At 44.4% G+C, this 15,953-nt stretch overlaps 1 protein-coding gene across 2 annotated transcripts in view; it reads left to right on the top strand.

The window, feature by feature from the left end:
• Nucleotides 1–2,278: 2,278 nt before the first annotated feature.
• Nucleotides 2,279–15,953, top strand: part of IGF2BP3 (insulin like growth factor 2 mRNA binding protein 3) — a 118,167-nt gene continuing 104,492 nt past the window's right edge. The window contains exons 1-3 of one of the 2 annotated variants that reach the window (XM_064166949.1): nt 2,279–2,608; nt 3,120–3,341; nt 4,638–4,698. In XM_064166949.1, coding sequence (XP_064023019.1) covers nt 3,167–3,341; nt 4,638–4,698 — 236 coding nt within the window. In that variant the 5' untranslated portion in view covers nt 2,279–2,608; nt 3,120–3,166. Of the gene's footprint in view, nt 2,609–2,667; nt 2,766–3,119; nt 3,342–4,637; nt 4,699–15,953 lie in introns of those variants that run through there. The other variant, XM_064166950.1, reaches the window with a different exon arrangement.

Consider the following 15,953-nt stretch of genomic DNA (forward strand, 5'->3'; position numbering starts at 1 on the left):
CATTCTCAACAGTATTAAGGTTTGGACGTGCCCTATTGATCAGGACTGTGCTCATCTGTACAGGGAAGTGGACATTTATCAGGCAGTGTGAGCAAGGTTTTTTTGTTGGATCGCCTGGTTTGGCATTTAAAGGTTTAGATTTACTCTTCAAGCCACTAACCAACCCACACTTCTTAACAAACAAAGCAATGCATTATTCAGCACTACAGAAAATATTTCAACTTATTGGCAAAATGTTTTCAGAGTATTAAAAAAAAAAAAAAAACAGAAAGGAAAAAAAAAGAGGTGTGTGTGTTTTGCTAATAAGCAAGTTTTTTTTCCAAACCATCTGATTGCCAAGTAGTTTATGATGTTATTGGACAACTGATGCATGTTGTTATCATGAGTTCTCAGCCTGCACTTATTAAAAATTGAAATTAAAAAGAAAATCCAACAAAAGATTATCAAACTAGAGTTGTAAATTAAATATGTACACCCTGTTTAGGGGTTTTAAGAGGAAATGCCAGATAACGCTGTAGAGTAGCCATGTAGAAATGAGGACATTCAGACTGCTTTATAGATTCAGTATCAAACAAATTTATAAAGAATGCAATTAAATCTCCAAGAACAGTGACTAATTTCCCTTCACAAGTTTAACTACAAATTCTGTAGTTTGGAGTGGGCTGTTTTTAACTTGGAAAGGCAGTTTGTTTATTTTCATCAGGCTACACAGGACAGGGTTATGAAATACAAATTGATTTAGGGAAAATGGCACATCTAGCATCAAAAAGTCCTAACAGATTAATACTGTAGAAGAGAACATATTTCTCTCCATCCCCAAGATAATTATTTGCTGATTTTCTACAAAATGGAAGTTGTGATTAAATTCTGATGAGTGGAACACAAAACACTTGCTTTCTTCAATCACAAACTGACAATTAAAAGTTCATAAAAATGACACCAGGATTAAACAATGGGCTGAAATTACAAACGTTGGGGCTTTTTTGGTGAAGCAGGCGCTTGGCTGCACCCAACAAAAGGGCCGTATTTCTAACTTACTGCAACATTCACCCAGCCCCTAATGATTTCACAATGGTCTGGGGCTCCAGCCCTCATGGCAAGACATGTCTCCTTGCATCATACCACCACACGCCAAATCCTTAGCGACTTGCTCTCGCCCCCGCGCCCTGAGTACCACCACCGCAGCCCGACGCGGGGGACAAACCTGCCCCTCTCATGGCTTCCCAGGGCATTTAAACCACCCCTTTCTAATTCTATGCTGGTTGGAACATTGACACTAAACTATGGAGCGTCCTTGTTTACTACGGATTTCTAGAAGTCCTGCAAGACATGTGGAAATCCATTCACTGCTCACTAATAAAAGTATTTTAACCATTTTCCATGGATATATCTATTAAAACGTACCGCAAGAAGCCTACCACAGAACAAATGAAACCTTCGGCTAAAGTGTGTTGAATTATTAAACAAAATCTACTAGATCGCTATATTAAACACAGTGCTAGCTTTCATTTCCGTATCCTTTCTTCATCTTCAGGCAACATTTTGTTTGCACTGGAAAGGCTCCACACCCCCAAACCCCTCCCCCACAAGCCCACCATTGTATCTGTACGAATGTGGAGAATTATGAATGGTTCCTTAAATCGGGCCGGGGGCGGGGGGTGGGGGGAGGAGGGGGGTCGCCAGATCCCTTTGTGTGCCGTTACCAGCCGAGGGCAACGGTGCCTTTGCGTTTCCCCCCTCGCCGTCCACCATTACCCAGATGGAAAGGCAGCGTGGTCCCCCCGCCCCTCCAGGGCCAGGCAGAGCGGGAGTGCGGCTCTCTCGCCCCAGGACTCTCCCCTTCTTCATCATCCCCCAACTCTCCTCCACCCCTTTGTCTTTTTTTTTTTCCTCCCCTTTCTCCTCCTTTCCTTAAGGCTCTGCACAAGGGGCATTGCGAGTAATACAGAAATATTACCATATGGGGCTCCTCCGAGGCTGGAGAGACCCCCCGCCCCGCCAGTCCCCCAGCACGCAGCTGCGGCGGAGATGCGCGGGAGCGGATCCCCGCTCTTCCCCGCCACCTCCCCCTTTGCCTGCACCCCCTCCCCCTACTTTTTCTTCCCCTTTCTCCTCCCCCTCCCCCGACCTATGGTGTCGGGGAGCGGGATCGCCCAGGCACGACCCCAATGAATAATCCCCACAGCCTGGCACGGCGGGGGAGGAGCGGAGCGGGGCGGGGGGGGTGTGGGGGCGGGCATTGCGGTGCCTTTTCCCCTCCCTCCCCGGGATCACACCCCGCTCGCACGGGGGGAGGTGCAGCCGCCCAGCCGTTTTTGGGCGGCGGGGGCGCGCAGAGCCGACTCCCTCGGTGGAAGGGCAGAGGCGGTGCCGACCGGCGCCCACCCAACTCTGGTTCCCCTTCCTCCGCCCTCTCTAAACTTGTCCTGTCCTGTCCAGCCTCCCCCCACACCCCTTCTCGTCCTTCACCTCGGCCCTCCTCCTCTTCCTCCTTCTCTGTGAGTGTGTGCGCCCCATCCACTCACTAATTGAAGAGCTGGGATTCCTCACGTGAGAAGTTGATTTGTAGTTTGAACACGTGGCTCATTCAAAAAGCCGGAATATTCAAGTAATTTTTTTTCTCTCTCTCTCCCTCCTTCCCTCCCCCCTCCCCTTCTCTAGTTTTTTTTTTTTTACAGGGAGAGGCGGCGCCTGCACGCACGTAGTGTGACATTTCCATAGTCCGCCTGCTGCTGCCAAAGGGGCTTGGGGGCAAGACAAAAAAAGTAGTTTTTTTTTTTTTTCCTTTCCCCTTGCCTCCTCCTTTTCCTCTCCTCAGCCCGCCATCCGAGGCCCCGGCGCTGGGTGTTTCCCCCGCGCCCCCCATGCACCCGGGTAGCACGGCAGGCACTTAGGGCTCCCGTTTGGCTACGCTTTTTTTTTTTTTTTTTTTTTTTTTTTTTTTTTTTTTTTTTTACCCCTTGAGAGAGAGAGGGAGGGACACAAGCTGCAGATCTGATTTCCCCCCCCCTCCCCGTCCCCTCTCTCTCTCTCTGTCTCTCTGTCTCTCTCTCTCTCTCTCTCCTTCCTCCATCGCATTTTGTTTTATTTTCCCCTTCCTTCCCACCTCCTCCCGCAAGACGAGGGTTGCAGTCCGCTGTGCGCGCCTTTCCGAGCCGCCAGGAAGATGAACAAGCTCTACATCGGCAACCTCGGCGAGAACGTTAGCCCCCTCGACCTGGAAAGTCTCTTTAAGGACTCCAAGATCCCTTTCTCGGGCCAGTTCCTGGTGAAGACTGGGTACGCCTTCGTGGACTGCCCCGACGAGAGCTGGGCCATGAAGGCCATCGAGGCACTTTCAGGTGAGCGGTCCTTTCCACTCCCCGCTTTCTTCATAGCCCCGACGGCTCCCGCCGCCTGCGCTCCTCAGCGGCAGCGGACCTGCTGCAGCGAGAGCTGGGCCTCGCCGCCGCTCTGGGATGGAGATTCGGGAGGGTCCTTGCTACCCTGATCCCCCTCCCGCCCCAGGTGAAGTGCAAACTGTTGTTTTCCTAGCGTGGCCAGAGTTGCTTGGCCTTCCCGCGGAGGCTTTGCGTGGGGCTTGCGCGGCAGCGGCCCCCCGGGAAGGACGGGCTCGGTGAGGCGGAGGAGTGGGGCTGAGGAGGGGCGGGAGCCTGGGCCCACGGACCCGCGGCGCAGCGGCTCCCATGTTTTTCCACACCCCACGGCCAGCCCTGCCCGGCCGGGGCCCCTCGCTGCATTAGGGAGGGAGGGGGGGAGGAGGCGGAGGGTGGCGGTGGGTGCCGAGAGGAGGGGGCGGACTGCGGGCGCTGGGCAGCGGCTGAACACCCCCTTCGGACATAGCTGGACACCCACATCCCCCACACAACCCCCCCCCCCCGCAGCCCCTCGCAGGGGCCGCCTTCCTCCGAAGCTGGCCGGGGCTCCCCGCGGCTTGGCGCAGGCCGCAGGGCTGGGGGCCAGCAGCCGAATTGCCCCAGACTCGGAAGGGGGGCAGCCAGGGCAGCCCCCCTCCCGCTGCCCTACTATTTATTTCGGTTTCTTTTCGTGGCTCTGAAGCACCCATCACCGCCTTCAGCAGCGCGCCGGCTCCTGGCCCCAACATCCTGTTTTTGTGTGCTTTAAAAAAAAAAAAAAAAAAAAAAATAAAGAGATGAATTTTTTTCTCGTGAAGCGGCTCCGCGGAGGTCTGCTGGGAGAGCTTCCCTTGGGAAAGACGGGCTCGGGCAGCGCTCGGTGTCTCCGTTCGGCTTCCTTCCCGCTCGCTTCCGCGCACAAAACCGCCCCAAGTTGGAGGCCCGGCGGGGGCCGCCCGAGCCCCCGCGCTCCGTACCCGAGCCCGGGTCGCATCTGGCTCCCGCACGCGGTGCTTTACCGGCCGTTTTTTTCATTTCGAGCCTGGGGCGGAGGAAGGGGCCCGGCTGAGGGCAGCCCCGGCTACCCCGCGGCAGCGGCTCGGCCCCAGGCGACGGGCTGTGCCGCCTTACCCGCTCCGCCGGTGCTAGGGTTGCCGATGAATGGGCTAACGTGTTGCTCTCCCTTTTCCTGCCTCACACCCCTGAGAGCCAGCTCCGGCAGACGGGTATGAGCGGCAGACGGACAGCTAGGCTCAAGTATTTTCTCCTTTCTGTTTATAGGTAAAGTGGAGCTGCATGGGAAACTCATAGAAGTTGAACATTCAGTCCCTAAAAGACAAAGGTAACGTCTTTTTATATATATTTTTTTTTTACTTCGTCTCTCAGATACGCAGGGAGAAGCAATTTGAAAAATGCTTAGGTTTGTGGTGGTTTTTTTTTTCCTCCTGTAGATAAATGGACCACGTTCTTAAACCTCCAGGCATGCACTCCGTGCTGCTGCCCTAGAGGGTTGCTAGAACCACCTCGCGTGCTTATAAATGTAGTGTCTTGGCTGGGCAACAGTGCTAGAATTCATTTTATTTAGGAAAAAACCAAACCCAAAACAACCACCACCACCAACAAAAAATCCCCAACCAGCAAACCTCCTCTCTGTGGGAGCAGTAAGCTGTTACGGTGTGATGGCAAATAATGGTGAAGATTTTAATATTTAAAGTTCCAGGAGAAGAGTTAAAATCAGGGTGGTAGCAGGAGCTGAGATCTGGTGCTGTGAGCTGTGTAACGGGCAAGCACACAAGCTTTGCTCCGGCCACAAAAGCATCTTGTAAATATACTGGTATGCAATTTTTTTTTTTTTTTTAATCCTGCCATGTTGGAGTCTGCAGCATTTTATAGGCACGTGGTAGGAGTCTCATCTGTATTTGAGAGGATTTTTCATCACTATTTTGAGCCAGTCTGTAGAAGCAGCAGGAGAATGACTTCTTCCCAATAAGGACAGGATTTATGCATCCTTAATTTCTAAATGTATATATGATTTTTTTTTTTGCAAGGCAGTGATTTTTGTTGGACCTCGTATGAAGAAGTAATACTTGCAATAAACCAGGGTAGTGTTTTTACATTGCCTATAGCAATTCAGCATGCTGCTTTTGCAAATATTTAGATGGTAGAAAACCTGAGTACACCAGAGAGTAAAAGAGAAATAGATCAAACTTTCCACGTGCTTGTTCCTGTACTCCATTATTCAACCTGGGAAGTATGTCTGTCTGTGTAACTTTGTTAGAAGGGGCTTCTATTTCAGGGTTATTTTTTAAAACACAGGCTCTATAAATTAGCTGATTTGAAAAGGTGAATTGTCTGTCTTGGTATTTTGAGAATTAGAAGTTTAATGACTATTTACTCTTAGAGGAGAGCTTTGTTTGAAGAAGTATGTAGGATTTTTTGCTTTAAGGAGGGAGAATCCCTCTCTGGACCAATTCATAGCATGCTAATCCTTATGGTTGTGTTTATTTGATACTTCTAATGGTAAAGTAATGCATTGTATGTGCTCTTATTAAAAATGCAAGATACATGGCTTTGATTTGCAGTAACCTATATTTCAGATCTCTTTTTGATACAAAAATACTGTTGTAGATGGATTTTGGGTTTTTTTTTTTTTTTGGCTTTAAGGAGAAAATTCCATGGGGCATGTGAGAATTTATAAATTCATTTATGGCAGAGACTAATAGGAAATTTGTTTTTTAATCTTAAATTTGCACGAGTATTCTATTTATGCTGTTGGGAACAAATGAACTGCATTTTCATAAGGGTGAATTTAATTTTTGTGAAGGTAAATTTCAAGTCACTGATAGCCCCTCAACTTTTTTAATATTGCTTCATGTGTTTAAAAGTATTTTCCTGTTGTTTCACCTGGCAGCTGGAATGGTGTGAAAGTCCATTTTTCATATTGGGTAGCTTGTCTTCCTATTTATCTGTGAATTGGCAATTATCAAAATTGTGCCTCTCTGTTTAACTTGTTGAAACGAATCCTGCACTCAACTTAAGCACTTTTCTAGGCATACGTTGCCTGCATATATATAGCCACACTGAAAAGAGTGCACATGTAATTGTACCAGCATATGTCTATGGCTTCTTCCCAAAGCCCTTATTTGTTAAATCACTGTTTTATCCTGCAGTATCATGTTGGAATGTATTAGATAGAGTTCAGATTTATACTGCTGTTTAAGAGAAAATTAAATTGCATTTCTCATAGCTGCACTTCCTTCCCCTTTGTTTCCACTCCTCTTTTCCCAGCATCAAATACAGAAAAGCCATTTAAAATTCATTCAGTGGCTTCCATGTGTAACAGTGACTCCTTCCTTTATTTTATAGATGCCTGATAGTTTTTATTTTTTGGGAGGGTCAAAAAGTTGGGAGTTTTTTTTTTCCACATCTCTATAAACATTGCTTACTAGGCATATATTTAGAGTTGTTAGGTATGTGCAAAACCACAGTTTTCAAACGTTGAGTGTTTTGGTGAAAGTGGTTGCTTTCAAAGTAACTCACTTGAAGTCTTTGTATCTTTTTCCACCCAAGGGAAAGGTGTAGATGCTTTCAGGGTGTGTGGAGGGGATGTGTTGCTCACAAGGCCCACCCAGTGTGTTTGCTGGGGAGAGCTTTCCAGAGAGGCCTGTGTGCTCCAGCGAGTGAGATACGGTTGGAGAAGTGACGCCATTTGAAAAAAAAAGTGCATGTGTCAAGTCCATCTGTCAGCATGAGTGTACGGTTAATAGGTTGGTCAAATGATTACTTCATAAGAGCAAAAGTTGTGTTGTAGTGCACTGAAATTATTCAATACATTGTATTGACCTCTGCTGCTTGAGACTGCTTCATGCAGAGTCCCAGTGCCCCTCGTTTCAACCTCCTTAAACATGATTATTTATGTTGTTCCCCCTCCCCGCCCAGCAGAGTGTGTGTATTACCACTTGCAAAGGTAGTTTGTGGGTGTCTTTCTCCAGAGGTGTCTGAGGTGCATGGGAGGAAAGGGTAAGGGTTTGGTAATCCATATCCTCTTCACATAAAGGACGGTCAAGAGGTGGTGTCGGCTAGGGTTGCCATAAAGTTGAGCTGAATCTAGAAGAGAGTGGAGTCTGCATGGCTTGTTATTCAGGATGAAATTCTTGCGCCCAGTAGTCACTGCATTCCAGCCCCTGCTGGATCTTCAGATTTGAAATGGGCACACCCAGGTTTGCAAAATTATCTTCTCACCTGCTGTGGAAGAAAGGAGAGGGCATTCTGTGTGGCCTCCTCCCCCTCCTCCTCCCTGGAAGTACTTAAAGGCAGAGAAGGGGACATACTGCGGTTGCAAGAAGGGGCCTGGTCAAGATTTCCTTGATGGGAGGGTGGAGAATTATTTCGGGGGAGGTGCAAAGTATTTAATAAGCTTGGAGTAGATTCCTGACTTGCTATTGAAATCTCAAGAGAATGCCAGAGGAATGCAGCATTTCTGCATTCAGACCCCTTGGTGTAGAAGAAGGCTACTGCCATATTTGAAGGGTTAGGTCGCTTCATGCAGAAGTTGGGGAAGGCACTGTAATATTCCTGACTGCTAGTCACAGACTGCGAGAGAAGGCAGGGCACTGCTAGTCGTGATCACTGCTCAGATGGGCGTTCTTTTTGCAAAGCAGCCATGTGGGAAGAGCATGATGGCAGCCCATCGTGTACGTGTGCCTGTGCCCATGAAACTTGTGGTGCAAGGCTTTGGGTACTACCTTGCAGCAATCCAAGAGCAGCTGGTATCTCGCAAGGCGATGCATGCTGCAATCTGATTATTCAAATGGCCCTGATGTCACTTGTGCGTGTTGAGGGGGGAGGGCAGGCGCCAACTCTGGGCACCTGGGGCTGTGCCTGGCGCAGCCTCCTAGCTCTGCCTCTTGTGCTCAGGTGAGCTTCCCGCTTAGATCGGGTCCATTATGCCTATTCCCGGGGCCCTCAGGTGCCTAAAATGCTGACAACAACTCACTTGTGGTAACGATGAGGTATTCTTCCAATTAGTAGGTTAATTTCTCCCCCAACATACGTTGAGTGCTCTTTTTTTAGGAAAAGGAATTCATTGTGTCTCTTCTGGAGGGTTTATTTGGGAGTGGAGCAGGAGAAGAGGGTAGTAAAGATGTACCTTGGAGGTAACACTGCCTTTTAATGAGCTGTGCTACAGGGAGGGGAATGACCTGGCAGCTGTGCTGAAGCACCTGAAGGCTGATTTGAGGAAAACGGGCTCAAATTGCTGTGTGCATCCCTATCTGTTCAAGAGACAAGCCTTACACTGTTGGATGGGCTTTGAGTTGTGTTGCTAATTGTCAGTGTAACGAGATGGTGGGAAACAGCTTCACGGGGCTAAAGTATGTATGGTGACTACAGTGGTCACAGATATTAAAAGGAGTGGCACTGATCTTTAGTTTTGCTTCTGCAAATACCTAGCAGAGAGAATCATGTTGAAAGGATGAAGATATGATACAAAATCTGTTGTTCTTTAGCTGAATTTGTGCTCTTTCCTGTGGGACAAAGTGGAGGACTACACCTGGGTCCAAACTGAGATGCTTTAGAAAGTGAAGACCTGAAACATTGTGTAGTTCTGGAGGTTTATTCTGTTTCCACACTTAATTTTGCAGAACAGGAAGCTAATTTTTTTTTTAATAGATATATAATCTTTGACAGCTTACAATTAGAGTGGGAACAAATGCAAATAGTTGTGGTGATTCCTACATAGACAACGACTCACTGTGGCAAGGACTTTTAACTCTGTTAACTATTTGGTTGTTGGAATTTTAACTTTAACTCATCACATTTGATCAATAATAATAATAGTAATAATAATATCTTTCCTTGTTGCAGTTAAAAAACCCAAAAAAGCCAGACTGTATGAAATACACCTACAGCCTCCTTAGAGGCTGATCCTGCTTTCTTTCTACTCCTTTCTCTTTAACAGGAAGAATCCTGAAAGCACACTTGTAGCAGACATTGAATTGTTTGTAGATAGGACAGATTTTGAAAGAATGGAATAAAGAATTCTACTTCCAAAACAGGATTATTTTGGAGGGTGTTAAAATATAATCAGGAAATGTTTGAAGCTATTTTTTATTTCTCCTATTTTTTTCCCCCCTGAAGCATGGGGTAATAACATTTTCCACATTTTTGAGCCCTTGAACATGGTATTTTTGTAAAATGGGGCTGTGTGCATTTCAGTTGCTCTTTTAAGTGCAGAGCATAGGACTCTACAGTGCTGGAGTCCTTTTATGGCTTCTGGTTAGCTACTGGGTGGACTTCAAATACATGTTTTTGACCTGAAAAAATCTTAAATGGCCTGGGTTTTTACCAGCTTAACAGAAAATGAGAAGCTTTCTACACTGGCCATGAGAGAGGGACCCAGGAAGAATTAAAATACACCTTACACTTCATGATGGACAGGGTTGGCTCTTCAGGGAGCCACACAAAATAGATTCTTTGCTTCTCAAACCTGTTCCTCTCCTTAATGTCATCCTAGCTTTTAGGATTTTATCCTCCTGAGATTTTTGGTAACAAATATATAGTGCCATGGGTCACAGTGAAGACTTTTTCTGGTCTTTTCATCCTTGCATGAGCCCAATGAGATGAGCTCAAGGCGATATTGATGTGGGATTTTTTTCTCTGTTCTTGGCATTTGATTATTCAGAATGAGTAAATAGGTGGAGAATGTGTGCAAAAATTAAATGCTGTAAAATCTAAGATAATATTTCCTATTTTCTAGAAGAAGAGGAAAAGGTGGAACAGTTTGAATAGGACTAATGTACTTAGCAATATTGAGGTGCTTTGTGTACTTCCAGAGAGCTTTAACGTGATTCTCTTTTAATGTGTGTTCTCATTTTGTTTTCATATGCAAAGTGTTTATCTCCATGTCAGTGCATTCTTCATCTCAAATGGTGCAAAGTAGAGAATTATATGCTGAGTTACATGCTAATTGCTGCTGAAAGCTGAGATAAACCCATAAATTTTCCTTATTTCATCTAGAAAATGTGATATTGTTATCAGAAATACCTGTGTGGTATTTGATAGTTGTAGTCTGAGGCTTCCATCCTTTTTTTTTCTGGGCATGCCAAGTGTGTGCACTTGAATTCCTTTCCATCCTGTATCTTTGCTGTATGAATTGTACACTTGCTGTTCAAATAAAATGCTGTAGAATGTGCCACCCAAAATCTCCCCAGGAATCTGGGTTTAAGGTTTACTGGGGGCATCAGTAAGCCCAGTGATTACTGGTGCTAGCCAGACTGTCTGGGCATGCTTATTTGTGTGGGTACTCTTCATCACCTGGAAGAAAAAAAATGTGGCTTTGGAAAGTGTTTGCATGGGAGCAAGAGCTCCTGTGAATTTGGGCAAGTTTCAGATAATTAATGAAAAATATTTATTATCTCCTGTTTTTTTCTTCTTTTTGAACCTTCAATGTCGCTTTGTGGGTGTGTGTAGAAAGATGCATATGTTTAACAGAGAAGAAAACCTTTCTGTTTGTAGTTGGATACTGAGCAAATAAAGTATATTACAAGGGTCAATGGTAGGGTAAACGTTAGAATACTCTGTTTCATGGCAATAGAAGAGTGGAGCCCAAAAAGGTGGTGTGGGTTGCTTTTTTTCCTGCAAGTGTGAAATTTTAATATGGGAAATTGTATTAGATGATAATATTGATTGTCATTTTGCTGAAGCCTATTATCATGGCAGCTGGCACAAGAGCAACCTGTGGTGTAAAAACTGTCTCTTGTGTGATGTAACTTTATCAGCGCTGTGTTTCCCTTTGTTGCTTTTCTCTTCATGGCGAGGCAGAATCTGAATCAACTGAAACTGCCCTTGTACAAATCTGGTTGCAGAAATGCTTCTCACAGGTAAAATTGGGCGTTCTGTGTTTTTAATTAAGTTAAAATTTAGGTGGGAGCACAGATGATTAAGAATCAAAGCAGGAAATCACTCTTTTTGGGTATGGGACTAAATATTGAAACAAAACTGCCATGAAATGAGAGGCCTTCAGCTGGGAAGGGCCTTTCTGCTGTTTAGTCTTTTGTATCTTGAATAATTTTGTAGCTTTAGTTGGATTAAGAAATCATGCAGAAAAGTGTTTCAAAGAGAATGTGTATGCCTCGGTGTGTGTGTATATATATACACAAACATGCACTTAAAAAGATTATATTACCATAGAATAATTTGCCATTTAAGAAACCAGCTAAAAATATCTGAAGAATTTATTAAAATAGAAAGGTTGGGTTTTCCCTTTTTTCCCCCCTTTGTTCTAGTACTAGTACACTTGAACACAACTGGAGCTGAATGTTCACTTTAGAAAGATTAACTTTCATGCTCAGCTGAACTTTAGGAACGCTATTTTAAAATATGTAGTCTACACCATGTGTCATGCATTCCCCCCCCCCCCCCCCCCTTTGAAAATAGAGCTTTATTGTTTTGGGAAATTGATTTTTATTTTAAAATGTGAGATGCACACAGCCTGTAGTGGCTTTTTTCCTCAAAAATGGAGCTTGTTTCGCCCTAACAAAACCTTGAATATTGTAATGTAGGAATCAAGATTTGAGATCAAGGGAAATGTAGCCTGTGTCAACAAAAAATTCTGCTGGGGAGGAAAAAAACCTCTTCAATTATTAGTTGGGTTCTCAGGTATGGTCCTGAAAGTTCATATTAAGTAGTGGGTAGGGGTGAAGTAAAAGACTCGTGTTAGGATTTGGAGTTATCCGTGAGTGGATCGAGGTGGAACTCAGTTTTCTAGGAATTGGCAAGGCAGGATATGACTAGCTGTGAGAAAGCGGGGGTGAAAAGCAACCCATCGAGTGAGTTGCTTCATGCAGCTTTCGTTCTGGGGCCTGATCCTGCATGTTTTCTGCCCCTTCTCCCCTGCCCTTGGAGCCAAGTCCTTAGCGTGCTGCTGGGACGCTCTTGGGAAACCGAGTTTGCAAAACTACTTCAGCTTTGGCAGGGAAACTGCATGTATCATCCATCAATGGCAAAAGATACAGGTTTTCTACCTTCCTCTTCTTTTAAAGCCAGCTCCAGAACAGATCACCCAGAAATGTGTTTTTGGTGGTAGAGTGAATCGTTTGGTTTGTACACATAAAGGAGACTCTCTGTGTGTTGATGCTTTCTTGGTTATTGTGGAAAAAATCTACATTTAGGGTAAAAAAATTCATAACGCTGCCTCTTTAGGACTGTACTTTGAGTAAGATAATATGTAGGATGCTTGAGGAATTTAGGTGCTGTTTAAATCCAAAATAACAGCCCACACTTACCATGTGTTGTCCTTTTCCTGATGTAAATTAAAATTCTGACAAACATGCTTGAAATTAATTTTTTAAAATTGTTTTGGTAGTGAAAGTTTTGTAGCAGCCTTCAGTGGATAATGGTTGGAGGGGTGGGGTAGGAAATGATTTGTTTTAGTTGCTAATTGTATAGGAGCTTGCACAGTTCCACTCTCCATCAAGTGGCTGGTCTGTAATAGGTGTATACTGCTGTGCTGTACAGAGCACATGAGTCCCTCATCAAAAGAACTGGTTCCCTGAGTAAACCACGTCATTCTTTGTGGAAACCCAACGTTCTGGTGTGCAGAGGGAGCTGTTTGCTAGGGTCAAGTGAGAGAGATTCAATGCTAAGTGTCTTTTAGTGGTATTGATCACAGTGGGTGCCGGTGCTGATTAACAACAAGAGTTATTACAGCATGAGCTCTGTGTTAATAGAAGTTTGGTTACTTCAAATTCTAGGTGTTGGGGGGCAGCAGCAGAACTAAAAACTGTTGTTGCTAACCAGGCAATACTACTTTTGCCCCTAACAAGTCCTGGAGCACCTCAATACTTATTACCTTACTGTATGAACTTTGCAGCTGTGCAGAAATTTTTCATGTAGTATGCCTTTAAGAAATGTGCAACTTTGAAGAATGGTAGGCATTGAAAACTGTCTACAAATTCAGATTTCCAACAGTCCCCCGTCCCCCCCTTCAAATGCATACTAGGAGGTGCCAAGCATTTAGTTTAAGATGCAGCCTGTAGATTTACAAACAATAAAGGGGGATTCTGTGGTGAAGCACAAGTGTTTAGTAGCTGTTTCTAATAACCTGTACAAAATACATGAGAAATTGACAGCTCCTGACATTAGAGATCCTAAAAAAAAATTAAATGCTGTGTGTTCACCACACATTTTCTTTCCCTTCTAATCTTAGTGCTGGTGCACAGCATTAGTAGTAGTATAAAATTGTTCTTATGTCTTCAGATAAGCCAGTAGGAGCAGTGTATCAGGATGACTATACTGTCTAAAAACACCCCCAAACAAAGCTTCACCCCCAAAAAAATCAGCACCCAAACACCCCACTTAAAGTTATAATAGTCAAAAAGTAGGTGACCACTTATGATAGAGTGTATTTCTTTTTCTGTTATTGTCAGTCTGAATTACTAGTGGTGATGTTCTGTTTGTCAGCTGCTTTTGAGTTGCAGCTTATTTCATTTGCACTAAGAATGCTTGCATAGAGTAAGTTATATACCTATATTAAGGAGGCTTTTTTTATGTTGTGCAGTTAGGGGGATGCTTATAAAACAATGTGATTTGTACCCTGGCTGCTCTCTTAAACACAAAGTGCCTGTTGACATGTGAATATACTCCAAATTCTGCATTCAACATGTTTACTTGAAGTTGTGGAGTACACCCTCCTCTATACAACAGGGCTTGATGGCAGTTCAATGAAACTGAAATCGTGGGCAAAAATATCTCTTCAGGTATGTATATTCAGTTTCAGCTGGAGCTACCCATTACTCCTTGAAAATAAACTTGGGAAAAGGTTTAGAAGATTGAACGTTACGTGTAGAACCCTTCCAACTTTTGAATTGAGGTAAAGGTTGCTCTCTCCCTACTTGTCTGACCAGCTTCAGTCCAATCACAAAATTGCACTCACTTGTGGTTGGCCTTTGTGGCAAATAATAACGTTCCGTAGACTGCTTTTTCTTCCTGGCCCTTTTGCTCACATCAGTTGATCCACACAGGTCACTTACTACGACTGTTACTGGGTTTGCATACGTTGGATTAACTTCATCTTAATATGAAAATGCCACTTCTGGCTGCATGAATGGCAGCAGAGCTGTAGCACGGCACACGTCCTTGCGTCAGTCCCTCGCTGCACAGCAGCGCTGTGTTTTGGGCACTGCCTCTGCAAAATGGCTTTTCAAATGGAACTTCAGGCTGCCCTGACTTCTTAGCTGTAGAGTGCAGTGGTTCTCTGTTCCTTGGTCCAGTTCTGACTTGGGTCACTGGGTTTAAAACAAAAAGTGAAGAAACAAGGGGAGGAAAATAAAGCAAGGCATGGAAAAGTCTGCTCAAACCTGAAGTAGAGTTTCGCCACTGCAATTTTCTGAGGAAACAGTGACGTCTGAGGAGAGAGAGCTTTGGGGAGATGGTCGTGATGTGTGTGGTTCCTGGTGAGACTCGGGCTAGGTGAGGAGAGCTTTGCCTGGTTTAGGGCTGGGGGGCTGAGCAGGTGCCCTGACCTGTTTCTTTTCCCTCTAACATCCAGCTCCGTGAACTTCCCTTGCACTCCGGATAACGTGCATGTGGTTACAAACTATTAAAGCATGTCTTTGAGGTCTGGGGGAGGAGAGGGAGGGAGTGCTTGCTTTGTTTAGAGGCGTTTGGTTGCTCTGTTTCTGGCTGTTACCGGCAATTGTTTGATTGTGTAGTCCAGTACTCGCCACTAAGCTGATACCAGCGTGGTTTTGAGATGAGTTTTTGGGAGGGGATGGTAGGGGGGAAATGGATGAAGACGACATACCGACAGGGAACTGGCGAGTGATCCTTCTGATCATTTTTGCTCTCTGTGACTGAGTATTCACTTATCTTGTAACATCATAGCCTTGCATATACTGATTTTAAAAGAAGGAGAAAAGATTTAGTATCTTTGGCTTGTTCCTGCTCTTTTCCTTTAAAATGGTCTTAAATCCTCAATTGTTGAGCATATCTATATGCAGATGGAGCATCTGAATTTCAAAGCGTTGAAAGGCTTATTTAAATGACACTAAGCTGTGCTCTCAGGTAAAAGCATCTTGATCTACTAGTGGGGCAGGTACCACCTAATTTGGGTATCTCTGTAACAAATCAGTGCTGTATGATTGCAAAAAGAAGCTAGTAATTACTGCTTTGGTGTGACAATAAGTTTGCATATATGTATACAAACTGAATTTGAAGTGATTAACTGCTAAACAATTTATTAAACTTGGTGAAAATAACCATCACCACATGAATTTTTATTTAAACATCTAGCAAAACATGATGCATTTGAAAACTAAATGCAAATAACCTTGATGTTAATGATAGCTAACTTGTAAATCCTGTTTATGGTTTAGCTGGGTAGTTCTAGTACAATATAACTTTTCTCTTCTTTGAAATTAACTTTTTTAAAAGATAAAGTTTTGCTTGTTTTAATACCAAGTGAATTAGTGTAAGTGTTACACTTGAAAGTGTAGATTTCAGTGTAGAAATGTAAGGGTCTTTTTGGTTCTGATTGTGAAAGTGTGTTTTAATCTGCAGTGATGGTGGAAAAAGTGAGTGCTCAGTGTGATCCTCATG

This window comes from Pogoniulus pusillus, chromosome 28, assembly GCF_015220805.1.
Source record: "Pogoniulus pusillus isolate bPogPus1 chromosome 28, bPogPus1.pri, whole genome shotgun sequence".
In the NCBI taxonomy this organism is placed as follows: Eukaryota; Metazoa; Chordata; class Aves; order Piciformes; family Lybiidae; genus Pogoniulus; species Pogoniulus pusillus.